The sequence below is a fragment of the Oryx dammah genome, unplaced genomic scaffold (genome assembly GCF_014754425.2).
Source record: "Oryx dammah isolate SB20612 unplaced genomic scaffold, SCBI_Odam_1.1 HiC_scaffold_10, whole genome shotgun sequence".
NCBI classification, from domain to species: domain Eukaryota; kingdom Metazoa; phylum Chordata; class Mammalia; order Artiodactyla; family Bovidae; genus Oryx; species Oryx dammah.
The window spans coordinates 31747350-31769367 of NW_024070194.1; the positions used below are offsets into that span (position 1 = coordinate 31747350).

General features: G+C 40.8%; 1 protein-coding gene across 1 annotated transcript in view; it reads left to right on the forward strand.

Annotated features, from left to right (window-relative positions):
- Positions 1 to 22018, forward strand: part of ATRN (attractin) — a 193821-nt gene that overhangs the window by 165803 nt on the left and 6000 nt on the right. The window contains exons 26-28 of the mRNA XM_040247855.1: positions 4472 to 4550; positions 7988 to 8095; positions 16705 to 16819. Of these exons, the coding sequence (XP_040103789.1) occupies positions 4472 to 4550; positions 7988 to 8095; positions 16705 to 16819 (302 nt within the window). The remainder of the gene's footprint in view (positions 1 to 4471; positions 4551 to 7987; positions 8096 to 16704; positions 16820 to 22018) is intronic.

The window sequence follows — 22018 nt, forward strand, 5'->3', positions numbered from 1 at the left end:
TGTGCCCATTCCCATCATTTTAGTTCACTGATTCCTAAAATGTCAATGTTTTCACTCTTGCCATCTCCTGTTTGACCATATCCAATTTACCTTAATTCATGGACCTCACATTCCAGGTTCCTATGCAGTATTGTTCTTTACAGCATTTGACTTTACTTTCACCTCCAGACACATCCACAACTGGGTGTTGTTTCCACTTTGGCTCAGCCTTATCATTCTTTTTGGAGCTATTTCTCCGCTCTTCCTCAGTAGCATATTGGATACCTACTGACCAGGGCAAGGAGTATTTCAGTGTAATATCTTTTTGCCTTTTCATGCTGTTCATGGGGTTCTCATGGCAAGAAAGCTGAAGTGGTTTGCCATTCTCTCTCCAGTGAACCACATTTTGTCAGAACTCTCCACCACGACATGTCCGGAGAAGGCAATGGCAACCCACTCCAGTACTCTTGCCTGGAAACTCCCATGGACAAAGGAGCTTGGTAGGCTGCAGTCCATGGGGTCGTGAAGAGTCAGACACTACTGAGCAACTTCACTTTCACTTTTCACTTTCATGCATTGGAAAAGGAAATGGCAACCCACTCCAGCATTCTTGCCTGGAGAATCCCAAGCACGGAGGAGCCTGGTAGGCTGCCATCTACAGGGTTGCACAGAGTCGGACACGACTGAAGCGACTTAGCAGTAGCAGCAGTAAATTCTTCATTGTTGTGTTACCCGTTTGAAGGATGTTCATTGTCTGTTGATAATGCCGTTTGTGTCTCAGAAAAGCTGGATCAGGTGGAAGGAACTGGGTTGTTGGTATTTTTAACAGGCCCACATTGATGACAGAAGCTCTCGGGAATAAAGGGCACAGACCTTCTGAGCTGCTCTGTTTCACAATTCTGTGTTGAGGGTAGTCCAGGAGAGGCCTCTGAGGCCACCCTGGGTTCAGCTGCCTCAGCAGCATCTGGAGCAGCTCTCTTGTTTCATGTTCTTCCATATAGATTTGCTGTCTTCTTGTGTTTATCTATTTGAGTAAAAGTAACAAAAAGCAGGATTATGGGGTGGGGCAGGATTATGCATATACACCATGAAAGACTAAGAAGGTTAATATTCTCAGACTCCTTTACTTCTTCTTCCTGTCCTCCCTAACTTCTCAGTGTTGGGGTGCCCTCAAGACAGTCTTCTCTATTTGTATTTATTCCCTTGATGTCCTCATGCAGATTCATTACCCCAAATAACACGTGTATGCTGATGACTCTCAAGCTGTCTCCAGCCCAAACCTGACACCCAGCCCTCAGGTTTACATATCAACTCATGACATATCCCCATAGCTTTCAGGTAGATGTCTCAGAACTCAGCATGTCTAAAACTTTACTTGCTGCTATCTCACACCTGCTCCCCCCAGAATCTTCCCTGAATAAGCTGATGATAAGTTCCTCAGTCCCCACACCCTGACTTCTCTTTTTTGTACCCTACATCCAGCCCAGCAGGAAATCCTACTGTCTTGACCTTCATGTACAGATTCCAAAGTACTTTTCATACCCCTGCTACCATCATCCTGATTTGAGCCACCCTCATGTCTTACCTAGACTCCTGTTCTATTTCTGAGCTGCTACCTTAATGGTTTCCTCAGTATAAATTAAATCATGATACTTCTCTGTTCAAAAATCTTCAGGGGCTCATCTCACTCAGTAAAAGCCACCATTATGATGGCTTTAGGGTCCTCATGATCTGCCTTTCTCTTACCTCCATGTCTGTATCCCTGGCATAACTGCCCCCTCCCACTCCAGCCTCCTGAGGTTCCTCAAGAAATCCCAGGCACATCCTTTGCACTAGCTGATTCCAGTTGCCCAGGCGCATTTCTGCAGACCTTCACAAGCCATCTCCCACACATCCTCCACGTCTTAGCTCACATGTCACCTTCTCAAGAGTTAAGGTCCACCCATTCCGACCATTCTGCTTTAGAGTACCACCATCACTCCTGAACCTCCTTACCCTTACCTTCTTTTTATTTGTGTAGTATTTACTCCTTTCCAACATGCTCTATAATTTGCTCACTTTATTTACTGTTTGCCTCCGTGGGGAAAGTGGTCCTTTGTTCCGTTCACTGATGTATTCCATGAGCCTACAACAGGATCTGCCTCAATAAAGTACTGTATAAAAAGAAAAACAGAAACCATCAGAGAGATGGAAGGATCATCAGTGTCAGCACAGCCGCGGGGCCCAACAAGATAGGCGCTGAAGACTCTCCATTGAGTGGTGATCTGGGTGGGGGGTGGAGGTGTTTCTCTTTTGCCAGGATACTCATTGAAGGGGTCTGCACTATGTGCCTCTCGGAAAAGCAGTGGGCTGAGGAAGGCTTAATTTCTATTTCTGAAAGGGCAGAAGTTCAGTCCTCTAGCACCTTAAGGGGCCTGTCACTAGCCAACTGGGGTGGCCTGTCTTCAGCAATGTGCTCTGAAGCTGCCTCTGCAAAGCCAACCCCATCCTGCAAACACATATCTCAACAAAGAGTACCCGACTGCAGGGGCAGAGAGCCTTGTATCTCTTTGTAACACTCTGGAACAGAACACTGTACAAATTAATGAATGAAGATGCCAATTTTTTAATTATTTAAACAGCTACCTAAGAGGTTTATTTGTTAGGCTCATTAGTCCTTTTAATCAGAAGTCAGTCTTTCTCTTTCCTGGCACAGTAGCTTTTGATGAGAGAACATTAAAATCATTTGTGGTTATAAGACCACTGGGACTTAGTCTATCCTAATCTTTAAGAAAGCTGTTGGCGGGAGAACATAGGCAAAACACTCTCTGACATAAATCACAGCAGGATCCTCTATGACCCACCTCCCAGAATATTGGAAATAAAAGCAAAAATAAACAAATGGGACCTAATTAAACTTAAAAGCTTCTCCACAGCAAAGAAAAGTATAAGCAAGGTGAAAAGACAGCCTTCGGAATGGTAGAAAATAATAGCAAATGAAGCAACTGACAAACAACTAATTTCAAAAATATACAAGCAACTCATGCAGCTCAATTCCAGAAAAATAAACTACCCAATCAACAAATGGGCCAAAGAACTAAATAGACATTTCTCCAAAGAAGACATACAGATGGCTAACAAACACATGAAAAGATGCTCAACATCACTCATTATCAGAGAAATGCAAATCAAGACCACAATGAGGTACCATTTCACACCAGTCAGAATGGCTGCAATCCAAAAGTCTACAAGCAATAAATGCTAGAGAGGGTGTGGAGAAAAGGGAATCCTCTTACACTGTGGTGGGAATGCAAACTAGTGCAGCCACTATGGAGAACAGTGTGGAGACTCCTTAAAAAACTGGAAATAAAACTGCCTTATGACCCAGAAATCCCACTGCTGGACATACACACCAAGGAAACTAGAATTGAAAGAGACATGTGTACCCCAGTGTTCATTGCAGCCCTGTTTATAATAGCCAGGACATGGAAGCAACCTAGATGTCCATCAGCAGATGAATGGATAAGAAAGCTGTGGTACATATACACAATGGAGTATCACTCAGCCATCAAAAAGAATACATTTGAATCGGTTCTAATGAGGTGGATGAAACTGGAGCCGATTATACAGAGTGAAGTAAGCCAGAAAGAAAAACACCAATACAGTATACTAACACATATATATGGAATTTAGAAAGATGGTAATGATAACCCTGTATGCAAGACAGCAAAAGAGACACAGATGTACAGAACAGACTTTTTGACTCTGTGGGAGAGGGAGAGGGCAGGATGATTTGGGAGAATGGCATTGAAACATGTATAATATCATATAAAAAACGAATCGCCAGTCTAGGTTTGATGCAGGATACAGGATGCTTGTTGCTGGTGCACTGGGATAACCCAGTGGGATGGTATGGGGAGGGAGGTGGGAGGGGGGTTCAGGAGTGGGAACTTAATGTACACCCATGGCGGATTCATGTTGATGTATGGCAAAACCAATACAGTATTGTAAAGTAAAAAAAGCTGTTGGCTTGAATTTAGTTGTTTTATTTATAAAATATGTGTTTACTTTGAATACATATTATTACATATAAGTTTATTCTCTGTTTACATCTTCCTTATGAAAAGCTGATTGTTACTTTGATAATTAACTTTTCTCATGATTTTAGGCTTTATCAGTAAATTTTTGCTGATTTGATTAAATAGCATGCTTGTTACTGGTTATAATTATGATAGAATTATTTTTATTATTTGAGATAAGCCATGATATGTCCTTCTGATAAAGGCCTCTCCTCTGGGAGTGCCTTGTGGAGATAGTATTGTCTACTGGTTGGGTCGGAAAGCTCATTCTCATACTTTGTTTCCTTTGAACCAGGACTGGTTGTGATGACTCAGCAGAGAGGAGCTTGGAGTGGGTATTTGGGGGATTGTGTCCATGACTGACCTGAGGTGTGGATGACAGCATGCTGATTCTGGGGGCTGGGATAATAACTCAGTACTTTGCTTTTTTACAGTTGTTTCCTCTCTTTGCTCCTGGTGGCTGCTGTGGTTTGGAAGATCAAACAAAGTTGTTGGGCTTCCAGACGTAGAGAGGTAAGCCTCAGTGAATAGAGCTTAATGAATCCCTAAAGGAGATTTTTCCTTCATATTTCCTTTAAGCATGTCAGTTTTAGCTGTGTAGTGATAGAGAGTAATACATGGTCAGTAGACTTCAATTAGTACTATGTAAACTATGTTAATTCTGCGCCACATGGTTTTAACTTTCTAAAAAGAAGGTTTTAGGATTGTATTGACTCAGTTTTACCCTTTCTCCCAGACCCTGATTCCTTAACTCAGGCTGGAGATCTGAAGGCTTAGTAAAGCACAGCTTTTACAGGAACCTTTCATGAGAATGAGAATAAAATCAGCCATTTAAGCATCTCAAAAATTTCTCATTATTCAAGGAAAGATAAATGTGTGTTTGATTAAATATTTGCTTGAGTTTTATTTTTTAGTGTTGGTTTATTTCCACAGCTCCATTTCAGAAGTAATATTAATAAGTCAAACAAATATTTATAATTGGCAAGTCAAATAAACTTGATTAAAAATTACAACACAAAAGCTGTTTATTGAAACTTTCACATGTGTTATTACTCTGCCTTTTAGTCATCATGTCAATTGCATTGTTGCTAAATAGAAGTGCACTGATATCTTCATTTTGTGCTCTTTGATCTTCTATATCTACTCATGCTTTTTTCTATATAAAAATTGATCTATAGAAAGATTTAGAGAACAGAAATGTCTAGACTCAAAATACCCAAGCACTCAGCACTGTTCATGACATGAACGGTGGAGCCATGACACCTTTTCTGACCCATGTAAACATGATTTTTTTTTCATAGAGGTAATGTTGCATCCTCTTTTTGACCATTTTAAAAATTCAGTGGATAACATTTTCAGAGCTTTTTTTAATAGCTCTATTACTAAGACATTTTAAAATCTCAATGAATTATGCAATATTCTGAAAAAAATAAGTTATCCAAATGTGTAATAAAGAAGTAAGAAACCACATAAACTAGTACCAGGGAAGGAATCCAAAAATTATTTTGAGAGAGTCAGATTATTCTCTCCACAAAGGCTATTAGACACAGGCAGTTTTAATTTGAGATGAGCTTATGGAGATAATAATAGTCTATTCCTCCTTGGATATTTATGAGATTTAACTATTTCCAAAAAAATAAATGTTTCTAGGGTAAAGGAAAAGATGGGAAACTGAAAAGAATCCTGATTCATTTTATGCATGAAAACCTTGAAACCAAAATTTGAGAAAGGTAGCACCAAAAAGTAAAGACCAGGTGCATAATGACTATAATGTGCAGCTGTCTAGTTTACCGTGTAGTAAAGGGATCATTTCATACCAGAGAACCTACTAGGATATATCTGTGGGTGTTAAAAAAAAAACACCTAAATTTTCAGTAGTGGCCAAGTAATCATTTAATCATTTATTAATATCAGCACTCATCCTAGTTTAAAAACAAAACTCTTAGTAAACTCAAAAATAATACCTCCTCAACACTTTGAGAAATAACCAGATAACCAGCATCACTCATGATGAAGAAATACTCAAGGTTGTACCTGAAAAAATCCAGGTAAGTTAGTCATATTAAGAACTGACAGAAAAAAGAAAAAAAAAAAAAAAACACAACCCTGACATTTGAGCATTTCTAAGTTGTAGGCACTGTTCTAAGAGGTTTTATATTAAGTAATTTAATCCTTACAGCAACCTATAAAATAGTTACTGATACTACTCCTATTTCACAAATGAAGGAACCGAGGCTTAGAGAGGCGAAATAACTTACCCATCATCACATAGTTGCTTAAAGACACCAAACTATGTTTTAAACTTAAGACTTCTGTCTTCAAAGGCCATGTTTCTTGTAAACATTATGTAGTCCCAGTAGTCACTTAGTTTTGTTCTGGATGTTCTAGACTCTGCACTAAGAGAAAGAAAAATAAGTTTTGTTCCTTTTGGAAAGAGGACAAAATTATTGTTTTCAGATAAGATTATTGAAACATCATAGAAACATGTATAAAAATAAAGTTTGTAAAAATAATTGAATAATGTAGAAGACAAACAACTGGAAAATAATCACAACATACATGAAAGAAAATGAGGTGAACACTTAGTAGAAAACGGGTTTCAAAAAAAAAAAATATGCTAATTACACAGATGATCAACAAGTAAACTGAGCTTTTACCTTGTAATTTAAAATTTCTCTGTTACTGTGAACCTGTCCATCCAGAATATATTTCACCTTTTCTAAAATATCATTCATGATTTATCCCTCTCAGAACTGTAGAAGAATTATTTGATATTATTTATAATAACAAAAATAATAGCATCTAATACTGCTTAAGTCATTGCTACATACCAGGCCAGGCTCTGTTTTAACAGGCCTTTACTCACATTATCTCCTGCACTTGTCATAAAGGAACTAGACTGGGAACTGGAAGCAGGGTAGGCACTCTGTCTCACTATGACTCCACACTTAGCACAGAATCTAGAGGAGGATTATTGTTATATGTATTTGTTGAGTAAATGGACTAATAGCTTTGTGAGATGTAGACATATGATTATTGATATTTAACAAAATGTTTAATGTTAAAAATGCTCTTCTAAAACAGAACATTCTGTTTCTAAAACAGAAATGCCATTCTAAAACATAGCTCTATCCAGCCCAAGATTCTGTCTCTAAAATAGTTTCAAGGAAGCAGTTAAGTAAGGCCTCATTGGCTTCCACAACATGACCTCAGAGCTTCAGTGACATGCCCAAATCTCTGATATCCCTAATGATATATAAATGACTATACACCATAAGCTAGGCACTGTGCTAGTTAAAGCATGTCATTTAATCCTACTGATACTTTTATGGGATTAAAACCCCATTTCAGAGAGGAAGGAACTGAGGCCCAGAAACTTTAAATAACTTTTTAACATCACACAGCTGGAAAGAGTTGGAGCAGGTGTTCATATCCAAGCCTGCCTGAATCCAGAGCCCTTGCTTGTCCCTCTGCTCTGCAAAACTTCGTGTGTTTTATGTGTTTAGCTTATACCACCTCTCTGAATAAAGCCCTCTTTCAGTTCCTAGATACTTTGTAACAAAGGATAGTTTTTGTTGCTGTGTAAGTATTTGGTCCAAGTTTCAGCAGGAAAAAAGAAAGCCTGGCTTTAGTAATAAAAATATGAGGAATTAGGATAATTTATGTTCTTAACAAGCAGGCATCAGAGCATTATACCCATCAGTACATTAATATATATCTCTAACAGATAAGGAATTTTTCTTTACTATAACAACAATAATTGTCATCATAGTCAACAAAATTAAAAAGGTAATACTTGGTCCATGTCCAGTTTTCCCCACTATCTCAGAAATATCATTTCGTAATTGATTTGTTTGAATCAGGGAAGGTGAGCTATTTTTCATATGTAGTATTCTCTATAAAATCCCCTCGGTACTCTTTGCATTAATGGTTGCTGTGTTACTCATCAGCAACTTCTTCGAGAGATGCAGCAGATGGCCAGTCGTCCCTTTGCCTCTGTAAATGTCGCCTTGGAAACAGATGAAGAGCCTCCTGATCTTATTGGGGGGAGTATAAAGGTGAGATTGTATTTCAAAAGTCCCTGTAACTTAACTTATCAAACCTCATGCTTCTCAGTCTGAGGAGCCAGAGAGGGAAAGAGCCTCATCCTGTTGCCTCTTACTTCGTCCTCACTGTTTCTTCTTAGCAATAAGTCAGCACACTGAAACTGTCAGGTATTCTCTTGCTTTCATTTTCCAATATTTGTTTCATGTTGTTAAGCAGTCTTATATTCAGGGAATTTTAAAATTTAAATAACTTGTCTGGTATTCTCTTTTAAGTTTTATGTGGCATAATACTTGAAAATTTGAAAATAACTGAATTGAACCATTGTCCTTTATAAGTATTTAGGGGATTTTTTTAAAGGGGGAAAAGTCATAATTGACTGAATTCTGTGGAAAATAAAGAATTCTAACACCTCCACCATGATGAAGAAAATAATAAGACTTTCACTTTTAACAAAATGATGAAATAGTTCAGATACCCTTAGGAAACAATTATATGTCTATGGAGATATATACACAGACACGTATATGTATGTGTATGTGTGTGTGTGTGTGTATGTATGTCCTAACATACTTACTGAAGCATTACTGACCTTACAGGAAGTATGTGAGATTTCCAGGGATTGTTTTCCTTTTCCTCCTCCAGAAAAGAATAAACCATGAACCCAAACCACAGCCATGCACGGTCTAAAGTGGTCCTAGACTAGTAAAATACCATGTCTCTCAGCTGAAGTAGATGTGGATCCTGACTGAGGAAAAACAGACCCAATTCAGCTGTGTAGGAGTCCCACAGATTAAGACCACAGAATCAGAGGTCACCAAGGACGAAAGAGAAAAGCCATGAGTAAGAATCAGCAGAAACAACAGAACTGACATCTAATGAATATGATAAAGCTCTGTATGAAATGTTTAAAGAACTGAAAGGTGGAATCATAAAGATGAGGAAGCCATGAGTCAAGAATGGCCAAGCAGACCTGAAAAAGAACCAAATAGAACTGTTAGAGAAATGGAAAATACAGTAGTTGAAATTTTTTAAAGACTCAGATTACATGTTAAACAGCACATCAGAGACAAGTGAGGAAAGAGCTTTTGATCTGAAAGATGCCTCTGAAGAAATTTCACAGAATGTAGAACAAGGAGACGAGAAGATGGAAAAATATGACAGATAATAAGAATATGGAGAATAGAATGAGAAGACCTAACATATATATTATTACAGTCCCAGAACAAATGAATGGAGGAGAGGCAGTTTTCAAAGAGCTGAGAATTTTCCAGAACTGATGGGAGACATAATTATTCAGGCTCTAACAAAATGTATTGTAAGCAAGAGTAAGGAAAGAAAGCAGAGGAGAGGTAGGAGAGAAAGAAAACTACAGTTGGATTTATCATAGTGAAACTGTGGAACTCCAAAGACAAAGAGAACATCTTAAAATTAGCCAGGACAGAAAAAGATCAGTACAATGTGGAGAAGTTGGAACCCTCGTGTACTGTTAGTGGGAATGAAAATGATGCAGCTACTGTGGGAAACAGTGCTTCTCTTCCTCAAAAAAGCAAAAATAGAATTATGTATGATCTAGCAATCCCATTTCTCAGTGTATACCCTGAAGAATTGAAAGCAGGGTCTTGACAGTGTATTTGTATACCGTGTGCATAGCTGCTTTATTCATAGTAGCTAAAAGTTGGAACCAACCCAGGTGTTCATTGACATATGAATGGAGAAACAGAATATGGTATATACATACAGTGGAGGTTCACTCAGCCTTAAAAAGGAAAGAAACTCTGACCCATGCTACATATATGAACATAGGTGAACCTTGAAGACATTATGCTAAGTGAAAGAAGCCAGTCACAAAAAGACATTTCACTTATGTGAGGTACCTTGAGTAGTCAAATTCCTAGAAAATAGAATGATGGTTGCCAAGGCCTGGGGAGAGGAAGGAAGGGGGAGTTGCAATTTGATGGGTATAAAATTTTAGTTTTCCAAGATGGAGTTTGGGAAATAGACAGTGGTGCTGGTTGCACCATATAACACTACTAAAATGTATACCTAAATAATGGTTTAAGATAGGGACTTTGCTGGTGGTCCAGTGGCTAAGACTCCATGTTCCCAATACAGTGGGCCTAGGTTCCATCCCTTGTCAGGGAACTGTAGTAGTCCCTCATGCTGCAACTAAGAATGTGCTTGGTGCAACTAAGAGTTCAGTTGGCACAACTAAAAGATCCCGCGTGTTGCAACAAAGACCAGAGATCTTGCTTGCTACAACTAAGACCTGATGCAGCCAAACAAAGTGCTTTAAAAAAAAAAAATGAGTAAGATAATGCTTTTTATCGTGTGTATTTTCAGTTCAGTTCAGTTCAGTTGCACAGTCGTGTCCGAGTCTTTGCGACCCCATGGACTGCCGCGCACCAGGCTTCCCTGTTCATCACTAACTCCTGGAACTTGCTCAAACTCATGTCCATCGAGTCAGTGGTGCCATCCAACCATTTCATCCTCTGTCGACCCCTTCTCCTCCTACCTTCAATTTTTCCCAGCATCAGGGTCTTTTCCAATGAGCCAATTCTTCACATCAAGTGGCCAAATTATTGGAGCTTCAGCTTCAGCATCAGTCCTTCCAATGAATATTCAGGACTGATTTCCTTTACGATTGACTGGTTTGATCTCCTTGCAGTCCAAACATCTAGAAAAACATCTATTTCTGTTTTATTGACTACACCAAAGCCTTTGGAGAAGGCAATGGCAACCCACTCCAGTACTCTAGCCTGGAAAATCCAATGGATGGAGGAGCCTGGTGGGCTGCAGTCCATGGTGTCGCTAAGAGTCAGGCACGACTGAGCGATTTTACTTTCACTTTTCACTTTAATTCATTGGAGAAGGAAATGGCAGCCCACTACAGTATTATTGCCTGAAGAATCCCAGGGACAGGGGAGCCTGATGGGCTGCCGTCTATGGGGTCGCACAGAGTTGGACATGACTGAAGCGACTTAGCAGCAGCAAGAGCAGCAGCAGCAAAGCCTTTGACTGTGTGGATCACAACAAACTGTGGAAAGTACTTAAAGAGATGGGAACACCAGACCACCTGACCTGCCTCCGAAGAAATATGTATGCAGGTCAAGAAGCAACAGTTAGAACGGACATGGAACAACAGACTGGTTCTAAATCAGGAAAGGAGTACATCAAGGCTCTATATTGTCACCCTGCTTATTTAACTTATATGCAGAGTACATCATGCAAAATGCCGGGCTGGATGAAGCACAAGCTGGAATCAAGATTGCTGGGAGAAATATCAATAACCTCAGATATGCAGATGACACCACTCCTAATGGCAGAAAGTGAAGAACTAAAGAGCCTCTTGATGAAGGTGAAAGAGGAGAGTGAAAAAGTTGGCTTAAAACTCAGCATTCAGAAAACTAAGATCATGGCATCTGGTCCCATCACTTCATGGCAAATAGATGGGGAAACGATGGAAACAGTGAGAGGCTTGATTTTTTGGGCTCCAAAATCACTGCAGATGGTGACTGCAGCCATGAAATTAAAAGACGCTTACTCCTTGGAAGAAAAGCTATGACCAGCCTAGACAGCATGTTAAAAAGCAGAGATATTACATTGCCAACAAAGGCCCATCTAGTCAAAGCTATTGTTTTTCCAGTAGTCATGTATGGATGTGAGAGTTGGACTATAAAGAAAGCTGAGCGCTGAAGAATTGATGCTTTTGAACTGTGGTGTTAGAGAAGACTCTTGAAAGTCCCTTGGACTGCAAGGAGATCCAGCCAGTCAATCCTAAAGGAAATGAGTTCTGAATATTCATTGGAAGGACTGATGGTGTAGCTGAAGCTCCAGTACTTTGACCATGTGATGCAAAGAACTGACTCATTTGAAAAGACCCTGATGCTGGGAAGGGTTGAAGGCAGGAGGAGAAGAGGATGACAGAGGATGGGATGGTTGGATGACATCACCGACTCAATGGATATGAGTTAGAGTAAGCTTTGGCAGTTGGTGATAAAACCTGGTGTTTGCAGTCCATGGGGTTGCAAAGAGTTGGACACAACTGAGCAACTGAACTGAACTCTGCATACAAGTTAAATAAGCAGGGTAACAGTATAGAGCCTTGACATACACCTTTCCTGATTTGGAACCAGTCTGTTGTTCCATGTCCAGTTCTAACTGTTGCTTCTTGACCTGCATACAGATTTCTCAGGAGGCAGGTAAGGTGGTCTGGTATTCCCATCTCTTTAGGAATTTTCCACAGTTTGTTGTGATCCACATAGTCAAACGCTTTGGCGTATTCAATAAAGCAGAAGTAGATGTTTTTCTGGAGCTCTGTTGCTTTTTTGATGATCCAAAGGATATTGGCAATTTGACCTCTGATTCCTCTGCCCTTTCTAAACCCAGCTTGAACATCTGGAAGTTCACAGTTCATGTACCACTGAAGCCTAGCTTGAAGAGTTTTGAGCATTACTTTGCTAGCATGTGAGATAAGTGCAATCTCACTCATCTTATGCCTTGGAGGCCAGACAGAATGAAAACCACAATCACAGAAAACTAATCTAACTGATCACATGGACCACAGCCTTGTCTAACTTAATGAAACTATGAGCCATGCCATGTACAGACCCCCAAGACAGGTCATGGTGGAGAGTTCTGACAAAATGTGGTCCACTGGAGAAGGGAATGGCAAACCACTTCAGTATTCTTGCCTTGAGAACCCCATGAACAGTATGAAAAGGCAAAAAGGTATGACACTGAGAGATGAACTCCCAGGTTGATAGGTGCCCAATATGCTACTGGGAAAGAGTGGAGAAATAACCCTAGAAAGAATGAAAAGACGGAGCCAAAGTGAGACACCCTCTTCCAACAACACGAGAAGAGTACACCTGGACATCATCTGATAGTCAACACTGAAAGCAGATTGATTATATTCTTTGCAGCCAAAGATGGAGAAGCTCTATTCAGTCAGCACACAAGACCAGGAGCCGACTGTGGCTCAGATCATGAAGTCCTTATTGCAAAATTCAGACTTAAAGTGAAGAAAGTAGGGAAAACCACTAGACTATCCAGGCATGACCTAAATCAAATCCCTTATGACTATACAGTGGAAGTGACAGATTCAAGGAATTAGATCTGATAGACAGAGTGCCTGAAGAACTATGGAAGGAGGTTTGTGACGTACAGGAAGCAGTGATCAAGACCATCCCCAAGAAAAAGAAATGCAAAAAGGCAAAATGGTTGTCTGAGGTGGCCTTAAAAATAGCTGAGAAAAGAGAAGCTAAAGGCAAAGGAGAAAAAGAAAGATATACCCATTTGAATGCAGAGTTCCAAAGAATAGCAAGGAGAGATAAGAAAGCCTTCCTCAGTGATCAGTGCAAAATAGAGGAAAGCAATAGAATGGGAAAGACTAGAGATCTCTTCAAGAAAATTAGAGCTACCAAGGGAACACTTCATGCAAAGATGGGCATGATAAAGGACAGAAATGGTATGGACTTAACAGAAGCAGAAGATATTAAGAAGTGGCAAAAATACACAGAAGAACTATACAAAAAAGATCTTCACGACCCAGATAATCATGATGCTGTGATCACTCACCTAGAGCCAGACATCCTGGAATGTGAAGTCAAGTGGGCCTTAGGAAGCATCACTATGAACAAAGCTAGTGGAGATGATGGAATTCCAGTTGAGCTATTTTAAAATTCTAAAAGATGATGCTGTGAAAATGCTGCACTCAATATGCCAGCAAATTTGTAAAACTCAGCAGTGGCCACAGGACTGGAAAAAGGTCGATTTTCATTCCAACCCCAAGAAAGGCAATGCCAAAGAATGTTCAAACTACCGCACAATTGCACTCATCTCACATGCTAGCAAAGTAATGTATATTTTACCACATTAAAAAATAACTAGAGGGAAAAAGTTTACTACAAAGGGATAACAGAGTGACAGCTGACTTCTCAGACGCTACAAGTATTGAAAGAGAAGAACTGCCAACCTCAAAAAGTGTACCCAGTACCTATCTTTCAAGAACAAGGATAAAATATAGATGTCTTCAGTCTGCGGGGAAAACTGAGTACTTGCCACCAACAAACCTGTTTGAAAGAAATATATAAAGGATGTGCTAGAAAGGAGGCAGGTTACCCCAGGAGGCTGGAATAAGAAGCAGTAGTGAGTAAATCAGCTGATAAACCTGTGTAAATCTAAGAAAATGTTGTCCTGATAAAATAGTGATAATTTGTGGGATTGAGAATAGACAAGCCTTAGTGACACCTCATATCACACTCAGCAGCCTGCAGCACATCCAGTAAAACACTGTCTAGAATTTCTTGTCAAGACCCACACACTCACCTTCTGGCCGTTTGTGCTGTGTATTCTTTGTCAGCCCTCCTCATCTTCCAACATCTTTTAATAGTGGGCAGCTGTCTCAGACTCAGTCTTTGGGCCTCTCCTCACATCTTTTACATCTGCACCTTTGGTTATTGCCTTAGTCTGTTCAGGCTGTTAACAAAATATCAGAGACTGGGTAGCTTACAAACAATAGAAATTAATTTCTCACAGATCTGGAGCCTGGGAGATCCAAGATCAAGGTACTGGCAGATGAGTGTCTGATGAAGGCTTGCTTTCTGGATCATAGATGGCACCTTCTAGCTGTAAATTTTTTTTTTTTTGCCATACCACCCAACTTGCACAGAATGTTAGTTGCCCGGCCAGGGATTGAACCTGGGCCCTCAGCAGTGAAAACACAGAGTCCTAACCACTGAACCATCAGGGAATTCCCTCTAGCTATCGTTTTACGTGGTAGAAGGGGTAAGGGAGCTCTCAGGGTCTCTTTTCTAAGGGCACTAATCCCATTCATCCTGATCATCTCCCAAAGGACTCACTTCCAGATATTAACATTAGGTGTTAAAATTTAACATGAATTTTGGGAGTACACGAATATTCAGACAATAGCAATCTTTTTATCCATTGTGGATGTAAACACCCTGAGCTCACCACTCAAACTGTCCTGTGAGTGTCCGATTCATATATCAGGTCGCTGGCTCAGTATTCCCACTTGGATGTCTTACTAAGCATCTGAACAAACTTAACATGTTCAAAACAAGAGACTGTTCCCCACACCTGCTCCTCTGGCATAACTTCCCCAACTCAATATGTTCTAGTTGCTCAGGCCAAAATCATCCTTGACTTGTCCTTGCTCTCATCCTCACTGGACAGCCCATCTATCAGCAAGTCTTTTTGACTTTATCTTCAAAACTATGTCCTGACTCCGGTGCCACCACTTCCACCACTGTTAGCTATCACCTTGATCTAGGCCACTATCATCTCCCACCTGGGTCATAAGTGGTTTCACCCCTTCGGCCATTTTACTCATCTAGTCATTTCTCTGTGCTACAGTTTCTTCAACCAGTTTGGAGAAACTGATGGCATAATTCTGAAGATGGCCCCCAAGATTCCTCTCAAGTTTATTCAATCAAACACTACTTCAGATTCTACTGTGAAGAGATTTTGCAGAAGTAATTAAAGTCTGAGGGTGGACTTCCCTGATTGCACAGTGGATGAGAATCCTCCTCCCAATTCAGGAAACATGAGTTTGATCCCCTGATGCGGGAAGATTCCACGTGCTGTGGAGCAACTAAGCCCATGAGCCACAATTACTGAAGCCTGCATGCTGTAGGGCCTGAGAGCCACAGCTAAATTGTTTTTTTAAAAAGTCTGAGGGTAGTTGACATTAAAATATAGGGAACACTTTCTCTGACTGGTGGCAGAAGAGGAACCATGAGAAGTACTTGAGCACCATCACTGGTTTCATGCTGGAGAGACCTTGTGAAGAGGAATATGAGTGGCCTCCAAAAGAAGAGTGGCCCTTGGCTAACTGCTAGCAAGGAAATGGGGACTTCAGACCTAGAGCCTGGAGGAGCTAGATTCTGTCGACAACTTGAATGAGTCTTGAAGCTGGTTCTTCCCCAGGGCCTCCTGGTAGGAGTAGAACCCAGCTGATAACTTGAGTTCCACCTTCTGAAGATAAGATCTGAGACCCTCAGAACCTTTGTGAAATAGAGTTGAGAATTCTTCCTGAACTGAGGTGGGGCTTCCCTGATAGTTCAATTGGTAAAGAATCCGCCTGCAATGCAGGAGACCCCGGTTCAATTCCTGGGTCTTGAAGATCTGCTGGAGAAGGGATAGGCTACCCACTCCAGTATTCTTGGGTTTCCCCAGTGGCTCAGCTGGTAAAGAATCCGCCTGCAGTGTGGGAGACCTGGGTTCAATCCCTGGGTTGGGACAATCCACTGGAGAAGGGAATGGCTACCCACTCCAATATTCTGACCTGGAGAATTCCATGGACTATATAGTTCATGGGGTCACAGTCAGACTCGACTGAGTGACTTTTACTTTCCCGAACTGACAGAAGACATAAATGGGACCTATATCCAGAACCCTACAGAGCTCTCACCTGGACTTCTGGCCTAAAAAATTGAGATAATAAATAGGTGCTGTTTTAAGCTCCAAAGTTTGTGATTTGTTTGATGTTTCATAACAGTAGAAACTAATGAAGGGGTGTCTTTAAAAATCACATGTAAAAGCTATGAAGGTGTTTCTTAGGGAACACCATTTTAGGTAATTCTTTATTTTCTTTGACCAGACTGTTCCCAAGCCCATTGCCCTGGAGCCGTGTTTTGGCAACAAAGCTGCTGTCCTCTCTGTGTTTGTGAGGCTCCCTCGAGGCCTCGGTGGAATCCCTCCTCCTGGGCAGTCTGGTGAGTAGATGACGGTTATTGACAAATGAGGTTTATGTGTTAGATGTGTGAAGACTCCTTCTTTTTCATAGGGAATTGGTTATAAAAGTGATATTGCATTCAGGCAGACCTAGGAGATATTGCAGGTTCGGTTCCAGAAAACTGCAATAAGGCAAGTATCACAAGACAGTGAGTCACACGAATTTTTTGTTTTCCCAGTGTACATATGTTATGTCTATATTATACTGTAGTCTGTTGAGACGCAATAGCATTATGTCTAAAAAGACACGGTTCATCATTCATTAAAAATGCTAACTATTATCTGACAATGCAACGTTGCCATAAACCTTCAGTTTTTTAAAAAACAACAACACAGTATCTGTGAGCATAATAAAATGAGGTATACCTGTAGTGCCTGCCTCGTGTCACTGTGAGGATTTGGAAAGATGATCCCATTGCCCCTGTATTCCTTAACCCCTCTTTCTAAGGTCGCCATTCCTTCCAGAAAATATCTGGATCTCCTCACTTCGTCAGCCTCCTTAGCCTGCCAGTGGTATTAATGCTTCCAGCCAAACCTTCCTTTGCCACCAATGCTTCCTCCCCACTGGCTGTCTTGTTCCTTTACTTTCTTTTTCTTTGCTGTCCCTTAACTGTAGGCTTTCTCCCTCTGTGCTCTTCCTCAGTCATCTTACTCTCATGGCTTCCAGCTAGCTCCTTCAAGCTAGTGGTTCTCAAATTGGTATTTCAAGGCAATGGCACCCCACTCCAGTACTCTTGCCTGGAAAATCCCATGGATGGAGGAGCCTGGTGGGCTGCAGTCCATGGGGTCGCTAAGAGTCGGACATGACTGAGCGACTTCACTTTGACTTTTCACTTTCATGCACTGGAGAAGGAAATGGCAACCCACTCCAGTGTTCTTGCCTTGAGAATCCCAGGGACAGTGGAGCCTGGTGGGCTGCTGTCTATGGGGTTGCACAGAGTTGGACATGACTGAAGCAACTTAGCAGCAGCAGCAGCATTACTGTAGCACCTATTTTCACTGTTGTTTCCTTCCCAGCCCTTATCATCAATTTAGTTGCAGTGATTGTATAACTCTTATTTTTATTCTTCTTTTTTCATGTAACTATCTTAAACATTTTTATAACTTGCTGTATAATACCTTACCCATCTTTTACACTACCCCATCAAATACATGAATCATAATTTAGATAAACATTCTTTTACTGTTGAACACAAAGGAAATGTAGAATACAGTTTGGGAGGTATCTTGATTAATCTAATCATGGAGTACTTTGAAGGGATGCCTCAAATAATAGAAATGTTTTAGACAGCTTTCAGTCTCAGTGATCCTGCAGGCCTCAGGTCTGGGTCTGTGGTGTTCTCATGAGGGAGGATATTAGACATGGCCAGGTCAGGGCTTATTGTCATCATTTCATAAGTGAATGGCTTGATTTGCCCTCATCTAGGGATTTCTGTGAGTTGAGCCCCTAATTTGGCCTTCTCCATGTCACGGGCAGAAGGGCCCATTGACATGATGCTCTGGAGCAGTGTCTTCCATCAGTGCCCAGCTAAGCAGACACTGACTGGTGCTCCCCAAGGGCAAGGTGCTGGGGGTGCAGGGGTGACAGACGTGCGGCACTGCAGCCTCTCCTGCTCCAAACTTGGCCTGATGTGTCCCAGTCTGATGAAGAGCTGCTCACTGCTTGAGACCTACCAGTGGGACGGGGCCATCTCTGCCACCCCCTTCTCTGTTTCCCCATTTTATCTATTTATTCATTTTTATTAAACTATAGTTGATTTACAAGATTATATTAGCCTTTCAGTGTGATCCAGTATTTTTAATAGACTGTACTACATTTAAAGTTATTCCAAAATAATGGCTAGTCTCCTTTCCAGTCTCTACACCTTAAGGTTCCTTGTGCCAAACCCAAGGCTTTTTTTCTCTTTCAGTGTGAGTTTATATTCCCCATTATTAAGTAACCTCTACCTTCTGTCTTTCCCAGGTTCATATCTCTAATTCTGTTCTCTTCACCAAGCTTCATACTCAGTTATTAGATTGCCTACATGACGTGTCCACTTGTGCTTCAGTTCAGTTGTCGCTCAGTCATGTCCGACTCTTTGCGACCCCATGGACTGCAGCACGCCAGGCCTCCCTGTCCATCACCAATTCCCAGAGTTTACCCAAACTCATGTCCATTGAGTCGGTGATGCCATCCAGCTATCTCATCCTCTTTCATCCCCTTCTTCTCCTGCCCCCATTCCCTCCCAGCATCAGAGTCTTTTCCAATGAGTCAACTCTTCGCATGAGGTGGCCAAAGTATTGGAGTTTCTTTAGCATCAGTTTCTTTTAACACCCAGGACTGATCTTCTTTGGGATGGACTGGTTGGATCTCCTTGCAGTCCAAGGGACTCTCAGGAGTCTTCTCCAACACCACAGTTCAAAAGCATCAATTCTTCGGTGCTCAGCTTTCTTCACAGCCCAACTCTCACATCCATACATGACCACTGGAAAAACCATAGTCTTGACTAGATGGACCTTTGTTGGCAAAGTAATGTCTCTGCTTTTCAATATGCTATCTAGGTTGGTCATAACTTTCCTTCCAAGGAGTAAGCGTCTTTTAATTTCATGGCTGCAGTCACCATCTGCAGTGATTTTGGAGCCCCCCAAAATAAAATCTGACACTGTTTCCACTGTTTCTCCATCTATTTCCCATGAAGTGATGGGACCAGATGCCATGATCTTCGTTTTCTGAATGTTGAGCTTTAAGCCAACTTTTTCACTCTCTTTTTTCACTTTCATCAAGAGGCTTTTTAATTCCTCTTCACTTTCTGCCATAAGGGTGGTGTCATCTGCATATCTGAGGTTATTGATATTTCTCCCGGCAATCTTGATTCCAGCTTGTGCTTCTTCCAGCCCAGCGTTTCTCATGATGTACTCTACATATAAGTTAAATAAGCAGGGTAACAATATACAGCCTTGTCGTACTCTGTTTCCTATTTGGAACCAGTCTGTTGTTCCATATCCAGTTCTAACTGTTGCTTTCTGACCTGCATATAGGTTTCTCAAGAGGCAGGTCAGGTGGTCTGGTATTCCCATCTCTTTCAGAATTTTCCACAGTTTATTGTGATCCACAAAGTCAAAGGCTTTGGCATAGTCAATAAAGCAGAAATAGATGTTTTTCTGGAACTCTCTTGCTTTTTCAAGGTCTTATCATACCTAAAATGTCCAGAATGGAGCTTACGTCTTTCCAACCAGTTTGGTCATTTGATCTCCATCTCAATAAAGGAATTCACTTTACTGAGGAATTTAGCCAGTTGCTCAAGTCAGAAACTAAAGAGTTGTCCTAGGCAGTCCTCACCTCTCTATGTATAATTCATGGGCAAGTTCTGCTAGTCCTGCATCTAGAGTCTCACTCTTCCAGTTTGTTTCATTTACTCTGCCACATCTCCAATCTAGTCTCAGCTGCCATCTCTCCCCTGTAGTCAGCTTCTTCTACCCTTGACCTCTAAAATCACAGCCTCAGCCCCCGCCCCCCACCCCTGCCCCCACGTCCAAGCCATTCTTCTGTAGCTAAAACCATTCTTTAAATAAATAAAGAATGGTTATATGTTCCTGTGCTATACAGAATATCCTTGTTGCTTATATTTGATACATAGTAGTTTGTTGGAGAAGGCGATGGCACCCCACTCCAGTACTCTCGCCTGGAAAATCCCATGGATGGAGGAGCCTGGTGGGCTGCAGTCCATGGGGTCGCTAAGAGTCGGACACGACTGAGTGACTTCACTTTCACTTTTCACTTTCATGCATTGGAGAAGGAAATGGCAACCCACTCCAGTGTTCTTGCCTGGAGAATCCCAGGGACGGCGGAGCCTGGTGGGCTGCCATCTGTGGGGTCGCACAGAGTTGGACACGACTGAAGCGACTTAGCAGCAGCAGCAGTTTGTATCTCTTAACCCTATACCCCTGTCTTGCCCCTCCTACCTTCCCTCTCACCACTGGTAACCAGCACTTTGTTCTCTATGTCTGTGACTCTGTTTCATTATATATGTATTTATCTGTTCTCTTATTTTAGATTCCACATACAAGTAAAAACATGGGGTATTTCTCTTTCTCTATCTGGCTCACTAGGTGTAATAATCTCTAGGTTTTTTCATATTATTGCAAATGTCAGAATGTCGTTCTTTTTTATAATTGAGTAGTATTCCATTGTGTTTGTGTGTGTGTAGGTGGGTGTGTGTACGCACACCACATTTTCATATCCATTCATCTATTTATGGATACCTAGGTTGCTTCCGTATCTTGTCTGTTATGAATAATGCTGTGACCATTGCTGTGAACATTCAGGTGCATGTATCTTTTCGAATTAGTATTTTTGTTTTCTTTGGATGTATACTCAGGAATGGAATTACTGGATCACTTGATAGTTCTACTTTTAGGTTTTTGAGGAAATTCCATACTGTTTTCCACAGTGGCTTCACCGATTTACATACCCATCAACAGTATACAAGGGTTCCTTTTTCTCCAAATCTTCACTGACATTTGTTATTTGTGGTCTTTCTGATGGTAGCCATTCTGACAGATGGGAGATGATGTCTCATCGTGGTTTTGATTTGTCTTTTCCTTATGATTAGTGATGTTGAGCAACTTTTCATGTGCCTGTCGGCCATCTCTGTGCTACTTGTTATCTTCTTTGGAAAATGTCTATTCAGGTCTTCTGTTTTTTTAATTGGGTTGAATTAATTGGTTGAATTTATGAGCTGTTTCTATATTTTAGATATTAACCCCTTATTGGTCATATCATTTCCAAATATTTTCTCCCATTCAGTAGGTTTTTTTTTTCATTAGATCACATTTATTTATGTTTGCTTTTATTTCTTTTGCCTTATTGACAGATCTAAAGAAATAGTGCTACAGTTTATATAAAGAGTGTTCTACCTATGTTCTCATCTGGGGTCTTTATGGTTTCAGGTTTTACACTTCGGTCTTTATATATGTGGTGTGAGGAGATGTTCTAATCTCATTCTTTTACGTGTAGCTGTCTAGTTTTCCCACAGCTACTTATAGAACAGATTTTTCTCCATTGTCTATTCTTGCCTCCTTTGTCATAGATTAATTGACCATAAGTGCATGAATTTATTCTCTATTCTTTATTCTCTCATGGCTCTCTGTTCTGTTCCACTGATCTATGTGTCTGTTTTTCTGGGAAACCATTCTGTTTT